General features: G+C 45.3%; 1 protein-coding gene across 8 annotated transcripts in view; it reads left to right on the forward strand.

The window, feature by feature from the left end:
- Positions 1–15,841, forward strand: part of STIM1 (stromal interaction molecule 1) — a 164,348-nt gene that overhangs the window by 123,642 nt on the left and 24,865 nt on the right. For all 8 annotated transcript variants that reach the window (XR_010597941.1, XR_010597942.1, XR_010597943.1 and 5 more), the window contains 2 exons: positions 7,789–7,966; positions 14,604–14,781. Coding sequence is in view for 5 of the 8 variants with exons in the window: in XM_065581886.1 (XP_065437958.1) it covers positions 7,789–7,966; positions 14,604–14,781 (356 nt within the window). In the remaining 3 variants the exon portion in view is untranslated. The remainder of the gene's footprint in view (positions 1–7,788; positions 7,967–14,603; positions 14,782–15,841) is intronic.

Raw genomic sequence — 15,841 nt, forward strand, 5'->3', positions numbered from 1 at the left:
AGAACATGCAGCGAAGGCCTGTATGGTCCTAGCCCTTGCTGCTGTTTCCCTGGACTACTTCCTACATAACTGGCTCCCCTCTCTCTTTGGGTTTGCCAGCCTACTCTCCATCCTCTCAGGGAGTGACGGTGGCATCCTTCCCTGCAGCCCGACTTTGCTATTTGCAGCTCCTGGGCTTTGTACCCGGGTCCCACTTGTTCCTGCCCAGCTGTGCCTGCTTCTAATTAGTGGCCTCCTTGTAGCCTACATCTCTCCCCTACTTGCTGCTTAATTTGTTAATTAGGCCTGACTGGCCTAATTTACCCTCTCAGAGCCAATGTGGGGAATACACCCCATCACACTTCCCTACCACAGACTTCAGCAGCAGCGTTGGTGAGTAACTCCAGAAATCATTACTTATCCTCACTGATAAGGATGATCCCATCAGGTTAATGCAGCTTCATTTCCAGCAGAGTGAATGTTGTTATTGGCATCATAGAGAAACCTAAAGTAAATAGATCATGACCACTGGGAGCAAAGGTCTATAATGCGTTACACTGCCTAACAGATTGAGCCAATGAGGACCGAGCCAAAGTGAAAAGCTTGCTCGTGAGTCAACAACTGCTGGTGGTATCACTTTTCAATTTGTTCCATCCATCTCCATTACTCATTTAGCATTTATAGAAGAAATGAGTGAGATCTAATCCTAATATTCCTTTAGGCGGGCTTGGTAGAAAATTGAATACTGCTTCCCTGGATTATGCATAATATCCTCCCTCTCCACCGCTTGCAAAGTGTGTTCCTATCTTTCTCGTTCATACTTCAGATTGCAAGGACATGTAAACTGAACCCATATGGATTACTTTCTCTTTTGAACCTTATTTGCTGCAGTTTCTAATTCGGGCCTCCACAGATGGCAGAGGTTCAGCAATATTTAGCCTGTCCCCCAGATGGTGAAATGTGGTATTTCATCCAGTTTGTCTGCTAAGGTTCACTGTGACCCTTTCATTCATTTTCTCCACTTCTGCAGGATAGAACAGTTGCTGCACATGGTGGCTTTTCTTGGCTTGAAGCCTTTTGTGAGCTTTCACTATGCTGAACATTCTTTGAGTCTCCCAGTTGGCGCTGCCATTCAGGGGACTCAGCCGACTCATTGATACGTGCTGCTTTCTTTGTCGCGTTTCCCAGGGTCTGCTTCTGCATGTCTGCTTCCTGCTGCGTGTGCTCACGTAGTGCTCGATGATGTCGTTCTCAGATTAAGCTACACATGCCTTTCCATGGGCTGTAATGCTTCATCTCAGAGCCGTGATTTCCATATCCACTGGCAAGTAAGCATGAGTGAATTCAGTCGCCCCCCCCCCCCCCCCCCCCCCCAATTCTGTGGTATTCCTTTCTTTCACTGCAGCAGTGGGTTCATTTGGCTTTTTCTTTCTCTCATGCTGCGTAGATTATAACTAAATTGCTGACATGTTTCTTGTATGCAGTTGAGGGAACAGTTTGAGCACTGAAGGCAGCAACTACTGATCTGATCTGATATCAGCACCTGGCAGAGGGAGTGCCAGGGTTTTCAGTCCTTGTTTTGAATCCTGTTGAGCGGAGCTGGAGGGGCCCACGTGTGCTGTTTCCCAGAGGTGCATTGATATACAGAGATTACAAAAACATACGGATTCCCAGAACAAAAACCAAATATTGAATCGTTAAGGTCTTCCTTTGTTCATTCCCCGTCCATCTCTCCTTTGTGGGCTGGTCAACAGCCTCTTCTTCCACTTCCTTTAATCAGCAGCTCATCATGTTTTGGCTCCATATCAGTGTCTGCAGCTGGATTTTGTAGAACTATTCAGTTCCATCATCCTTGTCTTCTGTGCCTGGTGCATGGATTGAATGAGAGGGAGGTGAATTGACGTAGAAGTCTATTGACTATACTGGATCCCAGTAGGGGTGCAAATGTAACCCGCACACCTTCTGGGTGTGGTGTTCTGTCCCATCTAGTGGCACTGAGACCACTTAGCGTTAAATGAGTCTGCTCTACAGCCGTCGCTAACAGCTCATGCAGGAGAGGTTCATGCATTAAGCTCCAGAGGCCCCAGGTTTGATCCCGCCCGCTGGTGACCGGAGTCTGTCAGCATTAAGCAAAGATATCTGTAAAGGGAATAAATATTGCTCCTGTCCCATTTATTTCACAAGGACACATGTATCACTTTGTAGAGGCACAAATTACTGTCAAATGCTAATTATATCAACTTTTTGCCTTCAAGGTTTGGTCAAGTGCTGTCTTTCTGGCCTGTAACTGATTATTTCTTGACAGCATGAGAACCATCTTGAGCTGTGGGGTCTTCATCTCTTATCTGCCCCCTCCCAAATTTTCCCTAATCCTTGGGCTTCATGAGGAAAGGATGGTGCAGCATTTCATATGCCCTCCCTGAATATCCTGTCAGTTTTACATCGCTCGGCCCTTCATCAAGGGCACAGATGCATTCCAGGAGGTATAGCAAGCACATCCTGGTTAGGAATAGATTGTGTTAATCCATTTTTATCCTGTTTCCTGCCAGTGTCCCGTCTGCTAGACTTCTCATTCCAAAGATCTGTAGTTTCTTGTGCGTCGTTGCTCTTTCCCCTCTTTGCCTTTGTATATGTTTATCTTACCCTCTGTGTACTGTACCTTATACATAATAGGATATTATAAATTGCACATTTTTACAGGCTTGAGTCTTAGTGTGATGTGGTGTTACCAAATGTCAAACAGAAAGATTTGTGAACAAATGAAAAAGGTAACTTAGGCCTGGTCTACACTGAGGGGGTGGGATCGACCTAAGATATGCAACTTCAGCTACGAGAATAGCGTAGCTGAAGTTGATGTATCTTAGGTCGACTTACCTCGCGTCCTCATGGCGCGGGGTCGACTGCCGCCACTCCCCCGTCGACTCCGCTTCCGCCTCTCGCCGTGGTGGAGTACAGGAGTCGACGGCAGAGCGATCGGGGATTGATTTATCGTGTCTACACTAGATACGATAAATCGATCCCCGATAGATTGAGCACTACCCGCCGATCCGGCGGGTAGTGTAGACGTACCCTTTGAGTTGCAACACTTCCATCTCTTAACTGGCACAATCAAAGCCTGTTGTTAGACCCCAGTGACAAAAAGAAAAACACATCCATTAGCTTCTTGGCAATAATCTTAAACCTTATTCATTTCTCCTAGATTAAAGGGAAGAGAAATCTGGGTTCACTTTACTCACCCATCACTCCAGCTTGGCCCAAATTGAACTAGAAATTTACACATGAGGAGACCCAAATGGAGTTTATTGTGGTGGGGGAGCTATAGACACCCCACAACTCTGAGCAAGGTGGGCGGGGTCGGTGGTGAAGTCACATGCAGAGGAGTACCAGCCCAGCCACCCACTCATTCCTCCTCAGTCAGGAGAGAATAAGAAATGTAAAAATCCAGCACTTACTGTTTCAGAGTCATTACTACAGCAAACAGGAGGCACCGGAATAATCTGCTTAGGGGAAAGGAGCCAACTTCACAAAGACATAATGGAAAATTCCCTGGGAAATGCAGCATTGTAGTAGGTCTTGAAGGTGCCTGTTAACCCACACTTACTGCTAGGATCCAAAACCCAAAGCTGTTAAAACTGAAACCAAGATGGGGTTTTATAGCATGCTATGGCAGATAATGGCCTCTCTTAATGTCTTCCAGTATCTTTGCTTGAATCTCCAGAAAGGCTGGAAATGAAAATGGGACTTTGAGCTCTGTCCAACTCAGAAATCACTCTTCAGCAAATGTCAGCACACAGCATGCACACTCATGCCCTCAAAATAGAGCTGCAGTGGGGGCTGAGCCCTGCGTAGGCTTCTATGCAATGTAAATCATGGGTAATCTAGGAATCGCTAGCTCCCCATCAGTGACGATCTCTCACTTTTTTCAAGTGATGAGGCACCTCATTGCAGTCGTCTTCTTTCCAGAGTCTAAGCCATACTTTCACACGAGGAATTGCTGTCTAATAATTTCATAGATTCGTAGATTCCAAGACCTGAAGGGACCATTGTGATCATCTAGTCTGACCTTCTCTATAACACAGGCCATAGAACCTCACCAAAATAATTCCTGGAGCAGATCTTTTGGAGAAGCATCTAATTGTGATTTAAAAATGGTCAGTGATGAGAATCCACCACAACCTTTGATAAATTGTTCCAGTGGTTAATTACTTTCAACTTTAAAAAATTATGCCTTATTTCCAGTCTGAACATATCTCGCTTTAACTTCTAGTCATTGGCTCATGTTACACGGTTCTCTGCCAGATTAGAATAGGTCCAGAACGGCTGAGTTCTTTTTTCCCAGCACTTTCACTGACTTTTAGAGTGATCTTGGACAAGTCACTTGTGTCTCAGTTTACCCATCTGTAAAATGTGTGTAATGTATTGTGTACCTCTCAAAGGTGTTGTGAGGCTTAATTTATGTCTATAGAAGCGCTTGAAGTTCCTCAGATTAAAGAGTGTGTGGAGGGAAAGTAACTATTTTCTGGTTTCAGAGTAGAAGCCGTGTTAGTCTGTATCCGCAAAAAGAACAGGAGTACTTGTGGCACCTTAGAGACTAACAAATTTATTAGAGCATAAGCTTTCGTGGACTACAGCCCACTTCTTCGGATGCATATAGAATGGAACATATATTGAGGAGATATATGTGTGTATATATATCTCCTCAATATATGTTCCATTCTATATGCATCCAAAGAAGTGGGCTGTAGTCCACGAAAGCTTATGCTCTAATAAATTTGTTAGTCTCTAAGGTGCCACAAGTACTCCTGTTCTTTTAACTATTTTCTATCATCTTTACATTATCTACATATGATTTTTCTAGGCACTTTGGGATCTGTCCCATGAAGTTTTAGCCATTTATTTTTTGAACTTCCATCACAAATACTCACTTCTCCATGTCAAGCTATTCCCACTGACAGGACTAGGAGGAGTTGGATGCTTATTTGATGAGGTTCGTTGCATTAGGAGAAGTATCTAATCCCAATAAATCCCATCTTCACCTGTTGGACCACAGTGGGTGAAATCGCCCTCCAGCCTAATTACTGTTAGTGGTCGAATCTCACAAAGAGTACCTAATAAAGCCTTTGGCCTGTGAGAGGGAGCATGGCTTTGGGGATCTGCTTACATTATTGCTGAAGTCCAGGCTTCTTAACATGTGAAGGAAGAAAGAGCAGGGGATATCATCTGATCTCCCCTCCCCCCAAAAAGACAGTTACTTTCTTTATAAGGTAGCTGTGAGAATGCATTACACAACTTAAATGATAATCCCTCTAAGAACCGATCTTGCGTTGCTTGTTAGCCCTCTTATGGCTCTTTGGATCTCAGCCACTCTAATCTCCGAATCCAGAAATGGTCTGATTGCTCCAAGTACTTTGGAAATGCCCTGCATCCTCAGGGTTAACTATTCTCCTGAGGGTAGGGGTGTTATGTAAACTCCTCATAAAAATCCTTCCATTTTAAATGAAGTGAGGCGCTCCTCTTAATTATTGATTTCTGGGATGTTTCTTTTGATTCCTCCTTTTGTACCTGCCAGGTGAACAGACTACTATGGGCCTGGTCTGCAGCCCTGACTCATCCAAGTAGGCTCTCGCGGAGTTGACTTGAATGTAGCTGAGGACCACAGGATCTAGCTCAGTGATTGTCCCAGTGAGAGGAAACCGAAACATAGTTTTGGTTAAATATTAAAGGTGGCTAATGTCTGATATTCTCTGTCCTTGGAAATCCTAGTAAGAGTCCATTTTTCCAGGATTGTTTATAAATTATACACCAGAGGTAACCCCTAACCCCCAGAGTGGTTAGATGCCCAGCTATGCTGACTCTTGTTCCCGTGCAAAAGGTTAAATGGCTTAGCCTAATTAGGGTCTTGGGAAAGAATTTCATATCTTTCTAGGTTCTGTTTGTTTATCTTAGGGCTTTATGGTGCCTCTCTTCACTGTAGGATCTAAGCATACTCCCTTTAAAAGCAATAGCAATAGCAAATTCCCAAGTGGATTTCATTCACCTTTTGGCACTTTTCCCTTTTTGAGGTCAACATTCTGCTAAAAACAACAGGGTGGTGTGGGGTTTCGATTTTATTAATTCACCCCTTTTTATTGGTAGGGGCTTAGCGAAAGAGGGGCTGTCAGTGTTGTGTCACTATTAAGATAAAGTGGCTTTATTATATATGAAGATTTTGCAACGTTCTCTAAAGATAATCAGACTCCAAATTTGCCTCATCTTCTCTGCAAGTTTGTTCTGCAGCCAGATCCCCTCATCAGAGAATGCTTTCTCCCCAGCTCTCCTGTGCTTTGTCTTGGGCTTTGTGATGTGCATTGGCCCAAAGGAGTGCAGCTGTCATAGTGGTTGACAGATCAGCATTGAGTCTTTGATGTAGCTAGGACATGACCCTTTGTGACGTTCCCCTCTGGTGTTATCTGGACTGGTGATCTGCTAGGTCACTCCAATCCTTGATTCTGGGAGCCAGCCTTACCCTGCTCTGCTGTGAGAACCCCCACTCATGGGCTGTTCACGCACAGCCTGTGGCATGTAAACTGCCCCTCGGATTGTGCAACCGAATGACACTAGCCAATATCTCCGGTCCCAGACACAACCCTAGGAACCTCCGTCTTGCAGTGTCCAGTTATGCCCGCTGGACGCTGCAAGCTTATATGAGTTCATCAATTTAACAAAGAAATTGATATGTACCAGGCTTGTTATCCCAAGGGGAGTCTCTCACATGCTTCAAACCAAACGCACTGCTTCAGGTAGAATAAACAAACAGATTTATTAACTACAAAAGATAGATTTTAAGTGATTATAAGTCAACGCACAAGAAGTCAGATTAGGTCAAATGAAATAAAAGCAAAACGAATTCCAAGCTGATCTTAACACTTTCAATGTCATTACAAACTTAGATCCTTTTCACCACAGGCCGGCTGGTTGCTCTTCAGCCAGGCTCTCCCCTTTGGTCAGCGCTTCAGTCGCTTGGTGGTGATGTCTGTAGATGGAAGTAGAAGAGAGAGGAAGAGCATGGCAAATGTCTCTCCCTTTTATCATGTTCTTTCTTCCCTCTTGGCTTTGACCCCCGCTCCCCTTCAGAGTCAGGTGAGCATCACCTCATCAAACTCACCAAGGGAAGGGGGGGGGGGTGACTCACTCGAGAGTCCAACAGATTCTTTTGTTGCTGTCTAGGCCAGTACCCTTTGTTCCTGTGAGGCTGGGCTGGGTTTGTCCCATACATGCCCTGATGAGTTGTGAACTGCCCCTCTGCTCCTGGAGAGTTTTTGCCTGGGCTTATTTTAAGCCATAAGGATACATTTTCAGCCTCATAACTATATACATGAATTTACAACTTATAACATCACTATAACAACCATGCTCAGTGCATCATGAGCCTTCCGAAGACACCCAACATGACAAACTTTGCATTGGTTACCACACAATCATTTTACAAGGATGAACGTGGGGGTGCAGGGTGTTCCCCCGAGGTACAGAGCATTATACCGTTCAATTAAGGGTTCTTATACCATGCCCTTCACCGTAGTCTCTGAGCCTTCTCTCCAGCATTGGTTTGGGATCATCTGTTAAGGAAGGTAGGTGTGTTTTCTGGTGATTTCAAGGGGATTTGTAGGTATGGGCGAGCATCAGTCCTTCCTGCCTGCTGTGTTTCTAGGTCCATAATTCTTTCTAGTGCTGTTAATTTTTTTCCTGTGGTACAAAGAAAACATTGCAAAGCAGATCATCATATTTCCGTCTTTGACTTAAACTATCTATTTGCAACTCTTTTTTCCCCAGTAACTCGTCATAACCACTTAAAGGATTTCATGTTGGTGGTGTCCATTGTCATTGGAGTGGGTGGCTGCTGGTTTGCCTACATCCAGAACCGCTACTCAAAGGAGCACGTGAAGAGGATGATGAAAGACCTAGAAGGGCTTCATAGAGCTGAGCAGAGTCTACACGACCTTCAAGAAAGGTGAGTCCTACTTAAGCTTTGTCTGGAAGTGGGTGGTTAAGTCTCCACTGTTAGTTTGGATTAAACCAGTAGCAGTCAGCCTCTTATTCTGTGAGGGTGTCAGCCATAAGTACCCGACTGCTTAGGTCATCATAGCAAACCTATTACCCAGTTGGCATTACTGATGTGGCTGCACAGTCTTTGAAGGCATTTGGTCAGCTCGTTAAGAAATTTGGACATAACCCCACCCTTGCCACTCCCTGCACAATGTGCACTGGTTAGATGTACGTGGGATGTGCCCCATCAAAACTAGAATCGTTAAAACTACCCTCATGTGCTATTATAAAGCCTGCTGCTGTCGCGTAAAGTCACTATGCTGAATTGGCAGCATGAGGCACAAGCATCTCATGTATTTTTAGTGGACTGGAGCAGCACAAATAGTAGTTAAGGCTGAATGCTGATTTCCACCTTAATTCCCTTTTGTTGGTTGCTCAGGTTTTTCTCAAATTTCGGTTGGGCTGTAATTTTTAGAAAGAGAATGAATTTTGTAGGACCGTTTTCACCAAATCGGTTGTGCTGTCTTTGAGACGGTTAAATATGAAGGGCCTGGTTTCCTCTCCCCCCCCCTCCCCCCGCCAAGTCCGTCATATTCCAACTAGAACTTTCATACTTTGATCATTAACAACTGCAAACACTCTGATTCTTACCTAACAGGACTTGGATGCCCCTGCTGTAGTTGACAGGGGCTTGACACCCTTGTGTTTGAGCCTATTGTCTTACTTTAAATGGGAACTTGCTACCAATGCGTCATCCTTTCCTGTGCTACAGCAATGAAGCTGGTCAGCAATTGTTCCTTTGTGTCAGTCCAAACGATACTGAAAGAAACCAGAATTCTTCTGCTTTCCTTTTAAAAATCACAAAATAGACCTGCTCCTACAGCAAGAAAGGGCCTTTCAAAAAGAATGTTAAGTAATCTGGCTCCTTCAGAATCCATCATCTGGACTGACTCGGGTTGCATCTTCATATTAGCCAAGAGAGAGGGTGAAACGCATCAATATTCTGGAAATGGTTCAGGAGAGGAATTTGGCCAAATTTCCTGATGGCTTCAGCCACCGCTTCCCAGGCACTATAAGGATATCCAGTTCTCATAAGTTGTTTACTAGGAAGCACAAAAAAAAGTTAGAAAATTCAATACAGGAACATTAAACATAAGCAGCTGAACTGTCTCTTGTTCATCATAAAAATGTTTCCATTTCGTCTTTGGCAAAATACTGTGGGCTGAAGAATGCAACTTTTACTCACATGAGTAATGGCATTGACCTCAATGTGGCTACTTACCTGTGTAACGGCTGCCACAGGGCTTATATTATGGACAAAGGGCTACTACTGACCATCTCATTTTCTTTTTTTAAAAAGGTTAGTTTCTTGCTGAAATCACCATTTTTAACAGAGCCTGGCTCTTATTATTTTTACTGGTCTCTTGAATATAATTTTCAAAGATAAAGAGTCCAGTCTGGTTGCCATAGAAGTCGATGGCTAAACTCCCAATGACTGCAGTGTGAGCAGACTTGTATTCCAATCGTGTGTGTGCACTAGCTAGCGTGAAAAGTTGCCTGTACGTGTGCCAGCATCTCAGGAATGTAAACCTGCCGTGAAGATTTTTACAAACACTTCAGCCGTTGGAAACCGTGCCATATACACACGCAGTACTGGAGCCCGGTTCCTCACCTATCCTGTCAGAACAGCGGTCAGAGAATAGCCCTGCTCATGGGTGTTGTGTTTGTGAGAACTTTCTTCTGTCAAGTAGCTGTGTGTGATGACATTAGTTGGCATTCACCTGAAAGGAAAGATGCGTGTCAAGATGATGGTGCCAAATTCCCTGCCTTTCCCTTCTCGGTGACACACACATATGATCTGCTTTGTTCCGGACATGAAGAGAGGGGAAAAAACTACATTTACTGTATGTCTTTGAGGCAGCCAGTTCTGAGCAACAAATCATTTCAGAGTTATGTATAATGTTACCATTGCCAGATTGACAATTCCCCGAAGAAAAAGGATTTGCTAAAGTGAGAAACCATTAGGATTTCCTAGTTGAAGTGACTGCCCATTGAGATAATTACTGTAGAGCATCCGAATTATACTCTGTACCTTTAAGTGTATGCTTTTAGGTAGGACTGGAGGTAACTGCTGAGTTTATGCTGGGGATTCAAGAGTAAGTTACCCTGTAGGCACTGGGCCTAAATACTAACATTGCTGCAAACGTGCTGTGTAAGACATGACCTTGGGATCTGCCATTGAAGATAGGACAACATAAACAAGGAGATGTGCCGGTGAACATTAGCTAATGTCACCTAAAGCCAAACAGGAAGAAACCTGAAACCGCACATGCCAGGCATGGCTAAAAGCTTCAGAGAGACCTCCTCCTGACAGGTCTGCAGAGCATTAGGGTAGGAAGGATTGTCTGTGGATAGAGCACTGACCTGGAAGGAAGGAGGTGAGTGATCATTTCCTGGCTCGGCCACAGACTCCCTGGTGACCGTGTGCAAACACTCCCGTACCTCACATGCTGCTGAAAGGATAAATGTATTAGTCTGCGAGGTGCTCAGATGCTACAGTGACAGAGAATGCTACGTACAAGACATCTTTCAGTGGTCCAAATGGAAGTCCTTCCATGGTTCTCTTTGAAAAATTGTGAATAATCTGGGTTCCAGACAAACGATGTGAGTCACCCTAAAACAGGTGTCTGTCCCAGGTGCTGAGTACATAATGCCTTTTCCACGGTCTATCAAATGGCTACTCCATTGCCTCACTTAAAACTTCGTGAGGGCCGTTGAGATAACCTAGAGCAGGAAAGGTTGATCCAGCAAGCCAAATTCTGTTCTAATCTAGAACATTTACAGGATATCCTTATTGGAGACTGTTCCCAGGAAGTCTTCCAAATTGCTTGTACTTATATCAGTGTAAATTCAGAATAACTCGACTGAATTCAGTGGAGCTCCACTAGTGTAAAACTGGTGCCTGTGTGAATCCAGTCACACTGACTGAGAACATGCAGGGGAAAGTTGTTGTTGTCTCTGGTGAGCAACAGAGGAAATGATGGACTGTCGTTTTCATGAAACATGAATAATAAAAGGGTGGGGAACAGAAGAAGTCTGACTAGTGCATTCAAGAGAAATCTTAAGGATTAATCCTCCCCCTCCCCCCATGACACACACACCACTGGGACATTTCCCCTTTAAACAGAGGGTATTCTAATGTATGTGGAGTATTAACAAGCCTAGTATGGAAGTGATGGAGCAATGATCCATGGAGGGCAGAGAGCGTGGGTTTATCTCTAAACTTGGAACATCTCAATAGGATTGTTTTTAAAATTAGGAATGAAAACATTTGTGTTTCTCAGCAGAACTATAAATTGAAAATAAACCCTTGTCCAGCAGCACAGCCAACAAAATGGCTGAAGAAAGTCCAGACCATCCTAATTTTGTTTTGAATTGACATCTCCACACGGTGAGGAGGCTTGTGTTTGCAGTGTATTACACTCTTCAGTGGAGCAGTGGACTAGCCTCTGCTCCCAAAACATGGGTTTCGTTTGTTCATAGTAATGTTTCGAAATGCGTCTTTAACATTCTTCCCATTTTTTAAATCCGGGCTGTGAAGTAAACAGAAGGCAGATGCAGTCCTTTAGTTTTGTACAAGGTCTCGAAGAGAGCAGGCTAAATTGTGTCTATTACACAGAGCTGAATTCTGCGATAAGGATCGGCTTCGCCGCATTTTGTTTGTTTGTATCTGAATGGTCACTTGTGGGCCCATGAACCAGGTGTTTCTCAAAGTCTTGTGCATAGAAGCAAAGTCTCACGCAGGCAAGTTCTGCTTCCCTATCCCTCTTCAAGCTTTAACAAAAGTCAACCTTCCTGGCGTCTGGTTTGTTCGCACAAGTTGCTTCCCACAAACACTCTTCTTGGGGCTGGAGGTTTTCCTTGCCATCCCTCCTCAGAGGGTCTTGATTACTCCCAGTACATCTAAAGGAAACCTGCCAGCCAAGGCTTCTAGTGGCCTGGGCAAGTGTCCTTGCCTTTGATTGCAGTTTGTTCCTGGCGCACCTCAGAGCCGCTGTGCTGCACATATCTCACAGTCCTTTCCCTCTTTTTGGTTTGGAAAGGGGGGTAAATCATCAGAAACTGGGCTGTTATTCCATTTTGGGGATTGGATACCCTGAATAAGAAAAGATTTGGTGACTGGAAATGCTTTTGCTTTTAGCTGGGATGATTCATCTTGCAGTTTAGTTTTTAAAAGTCGTCCTCAGCCTGGGCTATAGCTATTTTCGTAGCCAGTCATTGAATCTTTACGCTTAAGCCCAGTAATGGTTTCATTGGCTCAGTTTATGCCTGCCTGACCTCAGAAAGCTTTTATCCTCATAACTACTAAACCATGCTGAAGTTCTCCTACAACTGCAACAAATCCTAAAAAGGAAACGGACTGACCGGAACATGGAGTATAAATAGAAAGGATGGGTTTGTTTAAGTTGGGACCGGAACCTGACCTGCAAGGACAAGGGACAAAAATGTCTTCACAATGCACTCTGGGTCAGAAGGTCTCTACTATTTAAACACACTGTTGTGTCCAGCTGTTATTGATTTACCTTCTACTGTAGCACAGGATCTCTGGAGAAAAGAGGAAAACAGCTCAGAGTTTAAGGTCAGAAGGGACCATTAGATCATCTAGTCTGACCTCCTGCACACCGCAGACCATAGAATTTCATCCAGTTACCCCGGCATTGAGCCCAATAACGTGTGTTTGACTAAAGCATCTTCTAGAAAGGCATCAAAAGATGGAGAATTCACCACTTCCCTTGGTAGTTTGTTCCAGTGGTTAATCACCCTGTTAAAAAGTGTGCCTTATTGCTAGTGCTTAATTAGGTGCCGGAGGCTCAAGCAATTTTTTTTTACTTTCATAACTGATGCGGTAAGCCCAGAGGTGCCGGGGCCATGAACTGCCGGGGCCACGAACTGCCAGGCCCAGAGGTGCCGGGGCCACGAACTGCCAGGCCCGGAGGTGCCGGGGCCACGAACTGCCAGGCCCGGAGGTGCCGGGGCCAGGAACTGCCAGGCCCGGAGGTGCCGGGGCCAGGAACTGCCAGGCCCGGAGGTGCCGGGGCTCAGGACTGGCACAAATTAAGCCCTGCTTATTGCTAAGTTGAATGTGTCTGGCACAGTTTCCAGCATTGGTTCTTATTCTGCCTTTCTCCACTAGATTAAAGAACACTCTAGTACCCAGCATTTTCTCCTTAGGAAGGTACTTATACATCATTAGTTTTTGTAGCCTAAATGATAAAGTGAACCCCACCCCCAAACACACACATTTCAACTGAATAAATGCTGCAGAAACATTGTCTTACAATTGGCAGTCAGTCTACCTGTTAGAAATGATCATTGTACTTAGTTTATTTTAAAGAAAAACTGACATTTGGAATTTGAAGTGGTTTTGGTGACAAACACTAGAGATTTTTTTATATGGAGATATACCTGTCTCACAGAGCTGGAAGGGACTTTGAAAGGTCATTGAGTCCAGTCCCCTGCCTTCACAGCAGGACCAAGTACTGTCCCTGACAGATTTTTGCCCCAGATCCCTAAATGGCCCCCTCAAGGATTGAACTCACAACCCTCGGTTTAGCAGGCCAATGCTCAAATCACTGAGCTATCCCTCCCCCCTCCTTTGTACAGGCCAGTTGGAGTGAGTCAGGTAGAATTTGTCCTAGTGCCTCCTCTCCTGCTTTGCAGCTCCCGTTTTCTTCCTGGGTGCACTCAGGAGGCTGCAGCGCCGGGGGGCTGTGTCAGAGGGAGGCAGCAGCAGAGACTTGGAAGCAAATGAAAATGCAGTAAAAAGCCTGACCCAGCAGGCTGAGCAAGGGTACCCAGGAAAGCTATTGAAAAGAGCAGTATTGGGTCCTTGAAACTCCTGGGATGCACCAGCATCAGTTTCCCCGACCCAAGGGTAAATAATCTGTAATTTTCTCTTGCATCCATGCAAAATCAATACTGATTTAATCCCATGTTGGAGAAAATTAACCACTCCTGGGAGGAGGGTGTGTCTGAATTTGGATCCAGTGGGAAATGGAGTATGTTGGCAGATCTCATTTGCAAATATACACGTGCGCAGCCACGTCCCGAGGCCCATTAAAACTCAAGTATTTACCTCCTTGGAGTAGAGTGATATAGATGATGTCCATTTCCATAATGGCGAAGGCCTTTGTTTCTGGGTTTCTGTGAATGCGCAGAGGACTCAAATGAGTTTGCAGCGCATTTCATCAGACTGTGGCTTGTGTTCTTCTGGTATTTCAAAAATAAACGTGGCTGAAAATCTGAAGTTGATCATTTTAGTTTCATGACAAACTTTTCCTTGAGTTTTCTTAATGTTGGCGTTTCAGTGCCCAGAGAGACTGTGCTGAGTTGTGCTTTCCCTCTGGATTTACAGCAGCATCTCTCCACTGTTATCAGTGGAGTTTCTCTGGGTTTACACCAGTGCAGGTGAGAGCAGAGTTTGGCCTTGTATGTCCTCACGTGTGTGCAGCCAGTCATGCAGTAATTGCTCAGTGGGCTCCTTCGCCCAGGGACACACAGCCCTGCGTGCACTAGCGGTTCCCTGTGCCTGTGTGCATTAGGCTGCAGAAGGCCCAGGAGGAACACCGCACGGTGGAAGTGGAGAAGGTGCATCTGGAGAAGAAGCTCCAAGACGAGATCAGCATCGCCAAGCAAGAGGCACACCGGCTGCGGGAGCTGCGCGAGGGGACGGAGAACGAGCTGAGCAGACAGAAGTACGCTGAGCAGGAGCTGGAGCAGGCAAGCATTGCATACCATACGTACAAGCAGAAACGGGGGGCGGGCGGGACACCCACACGCTGTATGGCCATTGCTGCATCCCCCCGGGAGACACAGCTAGACTCTCCTTAGTGTGCCCTGTTGCCACCGTTCTCCCAGTTGACCTTAGGGATAGAAGAGATCCAACTATCTCTGCCACTTTCCCCCAAAGGCGCCTTCTCATGGGGCCCATCCGTGCTGCTCTCTGCAGTCACCAGAGGGGATCCCTGGAGAGCAACACAAGACACACTTCCAGTGCTGAATGTGCTGCCCCTCACTCCATAGCCTCTGCCGTCCCCAAAGGGAAGGTGTGGAGTTGGAGCCATACCTCTGATCCTTCTGTGCTGAGACCCAACCAGAGGGCTTTCCCCTTCGTACGGCACTTTACGTACTGTATTTTAGGAGAACTTGAGGCAGCAATTAAATTCATTCTAAACTGCTTCTGCAACACCTCATCCCCCTCTTCCCCCAAGAGCCTCCAAGCAACTTAAACACTTGCTGCCAGAGTTGAGTATTTACATACATATTTGACCATGCATCTGACGAAGTGGGTATTCACCCACGAAAGCTCATGCTCCAATACTTCTGTTAGTCTATAAGGTGCCACAGGACTCTCTGTCGCTTTTTACAGATCCAGACTAACATGGCTACCCCTCTGGCACTATTTACATACAGTTTCCCAAGACAGTAGTTTCCTGTTTAGGCTATCGCACACAAATACACCTCAGAATACGCTACAGTCCAGCACAGCCACCCACGTGTTGTCACGTAAATACAAGTTGTATTGTTTGCATTGTGTGTGTCAAGTCACACCCATTGCCCCCTTCCCTCCTCTTTAAATTTGTAATGAAAGCTGAAGCCAGCGGTGACTTAACCAATCTGTTGTTTCTTAGAGGCCTTCCTGTGGGATTCATTGAGTGGGTGAGTAATGGCTTTATCCACCCAGCGTGCACTGTGTGATGTAACACAATCACCGCTGAAATGAACTAGAGGCCACAGATGTAATTCACTCGCCACTCCCACTGACCGTACAAGCCAAAGG

This window comes from Chrysemys picta, chromosome 1, assembly GCF_011386835.1.
Source record: "Chrysemys picta bellii isolate R12L10 chromosome 1, ASM1138683v2, whole genome shotgun sequence".
NCBI lineage: Eukaryota > Metazoa > Chordata > Testudines > Emydidae > Chrysemys > Chrysemys picta.